Genomic DNA, 8,355 nt, shown 5'->3' with positions numbered 1-8,355 from the left:
AAAAAAAACTTCGGACAGAAAGAATAGATAAGATACTCGAAGATGCTGATAAAGGACGTACTGATCTTTCAGACCATGGTAAAAGAATTTACATACCTTCGTCGTTTACTGTAGGAAAACGGTATATGATGGAACATTATTTAGATGCAATGGCCACTTACAAATTCTTTGGTTTCCCGGACCTTTTCATAATGATCACTTGCAATCCTAAGTGGCCTGAAGTTGTGCGATATATTACTAGACATCGTCTTAAACAAGAGGATAGACCAGATATTTGTTGCCGGGTTTTCAAAATGAAGTTAGATAAGCTTATGCATCAAGTCACCAAAGAAAAAACTTTCGGCACGGTGAATTCTGGTACTATCTTATTTTAATATACATTTGATTAATATTCTTATACAAAAAATATATATATATATAGTTACGTTGCCGTTTTGATTTTTACGCAGCTATGTATACAATAGAATTTCAAAAAGGGGACTGCCTCATGCTCACATGGTCTTATTTCTGCATCCGGATTGTAAAATGCGCACTACAGAAGACATAGATAAATTCATAAGTGCTGAAATACCGGACAAAGAAGTGGATAAGTATTTATATGAAGTTGTTTCTGATGTTATGATTCATGGGCCTTGTGGACGTCAATACAATGATAGTCCTTGCATGAAGGATGGTAAGTGCACAAAATTTTTTCCAAAGCCATACGTAGATAATACTGTGATAGATGATGCTGGTTATCCAGTATACAGGCGAAGAGATGATGGAAGATTGGTACAGAAGAGAGGTTTCGACTTAGCCAACAGATATGTTATTCTGTATAATCGAGAATTGTCGATACGTTATCGTGCTCACATAAATGTAGAGTGGTGTAATCAGTCACGTTCAATCAAATATCTTTTCAAATATATCAGCAAAGGACCAGATTATATAAGAGCATCTGTAGGAGAAGAGGATGAAGAAAATGAAATTAAACAATATTTTAACTGCAGGTGCGTATAGTAAAATTATAACTCTATTATATTTAAAGGTAACACTAATATACTTAAATCATGCGTATCTGTAGATATGTATCAGCATGCGAAGCTACATGGAGAATATTAGCTTCCCCGATATGTTATCGTACAACGCCAGTTGAAAAACTGCCCTTCCATATTCCTGGCCAGGAATTGGTTATTTATAATGAGGATGATCCAATAGAAAACGTTATGTCACGTTCAACAAATGGAGGAAGCAAATTCTTAGCATGGATGGAATGCAATAGACTTGACCCTGAAGCTAGGAAGTTAACATATGCCAAATTTCCCACCGCTTATGCATGGTATAAAAAGAAAAAATGTGGAAGCTGAGATCAAGGAAAAGAAGAAGTTTTGCAATAGGAAGGATTACGTACGTACCACCTTCTATAGGGGATGCTTTTTACTTAAGAATTTTGCTTAGTAAAATTTCAGGTGCGACCAGCTTCGAATTCTTGAAAACGGTAAACGGGGTTTTTTATGGAGAATTTAAAGATGCTTGCTATGCATTAGGATTATTGGATGATGATAAATAATATATTTCAGCCATAAAAGAAGCAAGTCTCTGGTGTTTTGGGAAGTACTTAAGGAAGCTATTTGTGATACTATTGATTTCAAAGAGTGTATATGTTCCGCTCAATCTTTGGCTCGCGACAAAAGATATACTATGCGAAGATATTTTATTCCTTCATAAAAACCGCATGAATGATCAAGGTACATCGAAATCTTAGTGAAATTTTTATAAAATATTTGCTCTATTATTTATATATGTCTTTATAAGATATTTTTTACAATTATCGGTATAAATAATTCTCGATAAAAAAATTATTAATTCTATTATACAAAATGAAATGCAGGTATTATGTTAACACAAGCTCAAATACGGAACATATGTTTGTCGGAAATCGAATTGCTAATGCGTTCGAATGGTACTTCCCTTTCTTTTTTCACTAATATGCCAACACCAGACGATAGTGTGCTAAATTCTAATGAAAATAGGCTTATCATGGATGAGAAAAACTATAAGCCTCATGAACAAAAGACAAAATACAACAGACTATTTGCTATGTTAACTGAAGAGCAAAGACGTGTTTATCAAGACATAATTTACTCAATAAATCAAAACAAGGGTGGTATGTTTTTTGTGCGTGGATTTGGTGGTACTGGAAAAACTTTCTTGTGGAGTATACTTGGAGCTGATATTCGATCTAAAGGTAATATTGTTCTAAACGTTGCATCGAGTGGAATAGCTGCTTTGCTGTTGGAAGCTGGTAGGACAGCTCATTCTAGGTTCTGTATACCTATCAATATAAACGAATATTCAGTGTGTTGGATCGATGCAGAGTCCGATCTAGCAGAATTGATTAGAGAAGCGCAACTCATTATATGGGACGAGGCTCCGATGATGAACATACATTGTATTGAAACGTTGGATAGGACTTTGCAAGATATAATGAAGTGCAATAGGATTTTTGGAGGTAAGGTAGTTGTTTTGGGAGGTGATTTTAGACAGATTCTCCCAGTAATTCCTGAAGGTGGTAGGGTCGCAACAGTTTTGGCCTCTATAAACTCATCGTTGCTTTGGCCAAGTTGTAAAGTTTTGAAGCTTACAGAAAATATGCGCTTACGAAAAGGTGTTAATAACGTGCAATCGGATGCTCTCGCCGAGTTCTCAAAGTGGCTCCTGGATATTGGTGATGGGAAAATCAACGAGCCAAACGATGGCGAGGTCGAAATAGAAATACCCAAAGATTTACTAATAACACCATCTGATGATCCTATCCACGCAATTGTTCATGAAATCTATGGTAAATCCTTCGCTAAAGAGAATGACCCAAAATTCTTTAAGTGAAGAGCTATTCTTAGTCCAAGGAACGAAGACGTTGATAAAATCAATCAATATATGCTTTCTCAACTACCAGGTGTGTATTATAATTGTTTACGTGTATTTATTCTATACTTTTTTAAAAAATAAATATAGTAGATTACATGTGTCTTATACATATTTATCAATATTATTATAGGTGAAGAAAGGCGTTATCTTAGTTCGGATTCCATTGAAACATCGGATACGAGTGTTTTCAACGATATGGTATACTCGCAGGAATTTTTAATCGGTATAAATGTTTCTGGATTACCTAAGCATGAATTAACATTGAACAAGGGAGCCCCTATCATGTTGCTAAGGAATATAGATCCTAAAGGTGGTTTGTGCAATGGTACGAGGTTAATTGTTACTCAGATGGCTAATCATGTTATAGAGGCAAGAATCGTAACAGGTAACGGTGTTAGTGAAAAAGTACTTATCCCTAGAATGTTTGTGTCTCCGCCAGATGCAAAGTTTCCTTTCCGTATGAGGCGTCGCCAATTTCCTGTAGCTCTTGCGTATACAATTACTATTAACAAAAGCCAAGGTCAAACGTTGGAATACGTTGGATTGTTTTACCAAAGCCAGTCTTTACACATGGACAACTATATGTTGCACTATCTAGAGTGACGACGAGAAAAGGATTGAAGATTTTGATTACGAATGAAGATGGGGCATGTCAAAACAAGACTCTTAACGTAGTTTTTAAAGAAGTATTTGATAACATTTAGTTACGTATCAAGTTGTTGCATCTCCAGTTTTACGTGCTTTATTTTTCATGTAAGAATAAATATTATCATGCATCCACTTTTTTTGTTGCACTCTTGAATAATTTTGCTTTGTATAGTTAATCTCTTCATTTTTTTATCGAATAAACCTAATGTATTTTCTAAATAAATTCTCAAAAACTTATATTCGCTACTTAAAAAATGCATTACAACTAAAGAATTGTATTTAAGGTGTTAAAGTTTCTTTATAATTAGCAAATAGAGTATGAAAATTTTAAAATATATGAAGATGTAAATTCGAAAGTTTTAATAGTAGTTTACATTGTTATTTTTTTTTAACTGATGCTTTGATAAACTCTAAAAAACACTTGGATTTCCTTCTTAAAGTTTCACGTGTTTACCTTCCCATGCACGAATAAGCAATACCATGCATCCTCTTAAGATATTTTTTGTTTCCAAACTTTAATAAGAGTGCTATTGCGTTTATTTTGTTGTTGTTTTAAATTTTGAATCTATCAAACTATTGGTTTTTGATTTTTAAAAATGAGACTTAATAAAATTACTAATATTTTAGCTAAAATTTAAAATTGTTAGTCCATTAACCGATCAATTTAATGTACGGAATATATTTGGAAATTCGATTAGTGTTAAAAAAATCTTTAAGATACCAATTTATCAAAAATAATCAACATTAATCAAATCTAATTTATTATTTATGATTTGAATACAAAATAATAATGTCACACGCAATAATAGTTTTATACAAAAAGTGAAAAATTAAACTTAATTGAAAACAGAAACGACGCATTATTTCGATTAATGATTATATATATTGTTTCATTTGTAGACTTTTCATCTTCTTCCAACTGTGAATCTATTTGGCAATAGTGAAACCGATAAAACTCTTAAACACGAAATCTCTTCTTCTATACTTTCTTCAAAAAAAATCACAATATTCTACACGGCGTTTCAAAATGCGTAGAGATTGCATAGCCAATTTGAATCCGTCGAAGACTGATTGGAACATAGACGTGAAGATTTTAAGTATTGCTTACAGGAGAGATTTCATGACAAAAAGGGTTTTAATCCTTGCTGATCAAAGGGTAAGTATCTATTCTATTTACATATAGCATTTGTTTGTAACTTACATATAGTCATTGAATCGATTAGTTGAATGGTTTACATATAGCAATTTAAGCAAAACTCGATTATTGTGATCATGGTTGGACATAACGTTCTAAGTAGATGAATTCTAAATGTAATTGTGCTAAACTCAATTCTTCAGAACTCTATAACATATTAATCACTAGAACTGCTTAATAGGTTATATTGATTGGTTTAGATATAACAATTGAACAAATACTGGATTCTAATTGTAGGGTGATCGTATTGAGGCTTCTATATTCTGCAAGAATTCCAAACACTCTGTTCCTAATCATATCTACGATGGGGAATGGTATAACATTCGAAATTTCAAGGTCATCAAGGCAGTCTTGCCAGAACGGAACACTAGCCATCATTACCAGATAAAGTTTATTGAGGAGACAGACATGATGATCCTAGAAACTCTGTCCACCTGAGATTACTACTGGTTTGAAGATTTTAGTCATGTCTTCAAAGGAATCATCCCATTCAATAATTCGTATGGTAAGTTTGCTTTTATTTTACAGCATTGTGTAAAAAGTTCAGTATGTTTAAAGTAATAAGTTTTAACATAAGTTTGTCTTCTTGCGAGTCATGCTAGATTTCTACGGTTCTGTTATTGATGTTGGTCCTTTGAAAGAAGAGTTTAGAAAGATGGATGAGTATGGTAATGCTTATGGAGTCAACGGTTTCGTTTTCCAAGTGATAAATGGAAGGTACGTTAATAAACGTTACTTATGCGTACTTACATTTTACATTGAAAACTTTGCTTATAAATTAGTCTAACTATATACAATTGCCCTACTCAGGAATGAAAAAATCATTTGTCATATTAGAGGAGTTAGTGGTCAGAACTTCTTAAGGGAGTGGAGATCAAAGGGTTACAATATTAGTTACAAAATACATCCGGTCTTCTGTGTCCTTAGATTTTGGAGAGTATCTACATATCACAGTAAAGAAAGCTTTCACTCTATTTGAATGATTTACATTTGAGAATAGACGGATTAGGAAATATTAGAATTTCATTTGTTCTTTACTCTTTCTAGGTAATCCCTGTATTACGAATGATGCTGAATGTGATAGTGGAGCTTCAAGAACATTTCTGAATCCAACCAATAATGGTCTTGAAAACCACACGATAAAGTAAGTTTAGAAGTATTGTTTTAAGAATATTGATATCCCATTGTTGTCTACTTAATATAGATTCTAACCAACTTGGATATCTACAATGTAAATTGTAGCTCTGAGTTTGCTGCAACCTACCATTTCGGTTTATCTGCTAAGGAATGAGTACAAGACAGGTTCAATGCAGCTATCGCATAGGAACCAAGTGGTCTGCTTATGCATGTTACGATGTTGTGTATATTGAAACCTTCATAAGACCAATATTATGTTTCAGTTTATATTTTGGTTAGAGGCTATTATGAATCATCGGATATATTATGTAAGAACTATGTTGTTTTTGATTTTTATATCAGGTTTTGGTTAAAAAATTTAGAACTTTCGGTCTACTGCTTGATATATAAACATTTACCATTACATTGATGATCTTTAAACAATGGGCCGAATTTATCTTTCAAGTTCCTACAAACACATGAATTGATAATCACATTGATTTCCTTTTTGTTATTCTAAGTGATAATATCACTTCGTCTTCAAAATATAACGCAAACGGTATATATTTATCCGGTGAACCGCGGCGAAGCGCGGGTTATTTCCCTCGTATTCTATACAAGAGAAGAAAAAATTAGGTTGGAATCTCAGTACTATTAAAACAAAGTCAATTGCATCACTTAAATTGTATCAATAACTTAAAACGATAATAGTTTTAGTTACTTTTTAATAATAATTGATTTAATTACTTTGCAATTTAGCATCAGTTACAATAAGAGATTTTTGGAGTTTTAGAGCATGGGCATTGGTTGGGACAATTATTTGGTCCCATAGTTTTTTTTTTTTAACGCTTTGCATTGTATGAGTGATAAACCACATAAATCCAGTACAAGAAGGAAAAGCAAAGACACAGAAAAAAAGAAAACAACAGAGGTATAGGGAACAAAAGAACCATGAGAAGACATTATAATTATAAAACATAAAGCATACAAAGATTAAACCAACATTTTATTGAATTCATAGAAATTTGAAAATTAATCTTCTTTTTCTGGAAGATGTCCAAAATTAGTCCAAACATGCTCGATAAAATTATGTTTTAATTGTTCATTAGCTTGTTTATCCCGAAGCCTTGTTCGACGAGTAATCGTTGTGCCGATATTTGAACCCACACCGGCGGTACCAACAGTATATATTTGATCGACATCTTATCCGTGTTGAAATTCAGAAACCTTACGGAGATTGTATGTATGACATTCATCTTCCAAAATCATATTATGAAGTATTATGCATGTTCTCATAACATTTGCCATTTTGTTTTTATCTCATAAAAGAGAAGGATTTTTGGTAACGGCGAATCTAGCTTGCAAGACTCCAAAGGCACGCTCAACATCTTTCCGCACAACTTCTTGTTTTTTAGAAAAGAGTGAATCTTTCATACCTTGTGGAAGTCGGATAGATTGAATAAAAGTGACCCATTTTGGATAAATACCATCAATGAGATAGTACGCCAAATTGTACTCCCTTTCGTTGACAAAAAAGTTGATTTCCAGAGCTTGACCGTTTATAATGTCATAAAAGACATTAGATTGATCTAGAATATTAAGATCGTTCATAATACCTGGAGCTCCAAAAAATGCTTGCCAAATCCAAAGGTCATACGAAGCTACCGCCTCCAACACAATTGTAGGTTTTCCGGTAGATAGTGAATACATGCCCTTCCAAGCAGTGGGACAATTCTTCCACCCCCAATGCATACAGTCAATGCTCCCAACCATCCCGGGAAATCCACGTTACTCATTTTGATGGAGTAGTCTTTGTAGGTCTTCATGTGTGGGACGTCTTAAGTATTTATCGCCAAAGAATAGGATTATTGCAGCGATAAACTCGTGCAAACATTTTTGAGCTGTTGAAGCACCAAGTCGTATATACTCGTCCACCATGTCACACGCACCACCATATGCCAATTGACAAATTGCTGCAGTGCATTTTTGTATTGGTGAAAGGCTAGCCCGTCTTGCAGCATCTTGGGTTTGTTGGAAATATTGGACTTCGTTAGATAGACGTTGCACAATACGCATAAACAATGGCTTGTTCAATCGAAAACGTCGCCAGAATAAATTGTGCGGGTATGTTGGAGTGTCACTAAAATAATCATTCCAAAGATTATTGTGGCCTTCTTCACGATTTCTTTGAATAAAAACTCGTATCTTTGGCTCGGTCGGTTCTTCCAAGAGATTATAATTTTCTTGAAAATGTTGATAATACGCATCAAATGCATCATACTCATCTCTTTAGTAGTGAAAATGATTTGAAGATGATGCCATGATTTTTTGCAAAAGAAAGTGAGAAAATGAGATTGAAGTATTGAAAGTAAAGTAGTGGTTTAGAAGAAAAAGAGAAGTATTGAAAGGGAAGTAGTGGTTTAGAAGAATAAGAGAAGAGTTTGTATGGTTTGTATTTTCAATGCAATGGATTGCATATATATAGAGTG

The 8,355-nt window shown here is 33.5% G+C and overlaps 1 protein-coding gene across 1 annotated transcript; it reads left to right on the top strand.

Annotated features, from left to right (window-relative positions):
• The first annotated feature begins 1,968 nt into the window (after positions 1–1,968).
• LOC17889486 (ATP-dependent DNA helicase pif1) lies at positions 1,969–3,510 on the top strand. The gene is made up of 2 exons (XM_023784569.1): positions 1,969–2,821; positions 3,038–3,510. Exons 1-2 carry the CDS (start codon positions 1,969–1,971, stop codon positions 3,508–3,510), a joined length of 1,326 nt encoding a protein of 441 aa, XP_023640337.1.
• The last annotated feature ends 4,845 nt before the right edge of the window (positions 3,511–8,355 follow it).

Source organism: Capsella rubella, unplaced genomic scaffold (genome assembly GCF_000375325.1).
Source record: "Capsella rubella cultivar Monte Gargano unplaced genomic scaffold, Caprub1_0 scaffold_4, whole genome shotgun sequence".
In the NCBI taxonomy this organism is placed as follows: Eukaryota; Viridiplantae; Streptophyta; class Magnoliopsida; order Brassicales; family Brassicaceae; genus Capsella; species Capsella rubella.
The sequence above is the reverse complement of the archived record's forward strand: the minus strand, read 5'-3'. Positions and strand labels throughout refer to the sequence as shown.

Coding starts and splice junctions, on each gene's coding strand:
- LOC17889486 (XM_023784569.1), top strand. CDS start 1,969: ATGCCAACACCAGACGATAGTGTGCTAAATTCTAATGAAAATAGGCTT. Junction 2,822..3,037: donor AATTGTTCATGAAATCTATG/GTAAATCCTTCG, acceptor ATATTATTATAG/GTGAAGAAAGGCGTTATCTT.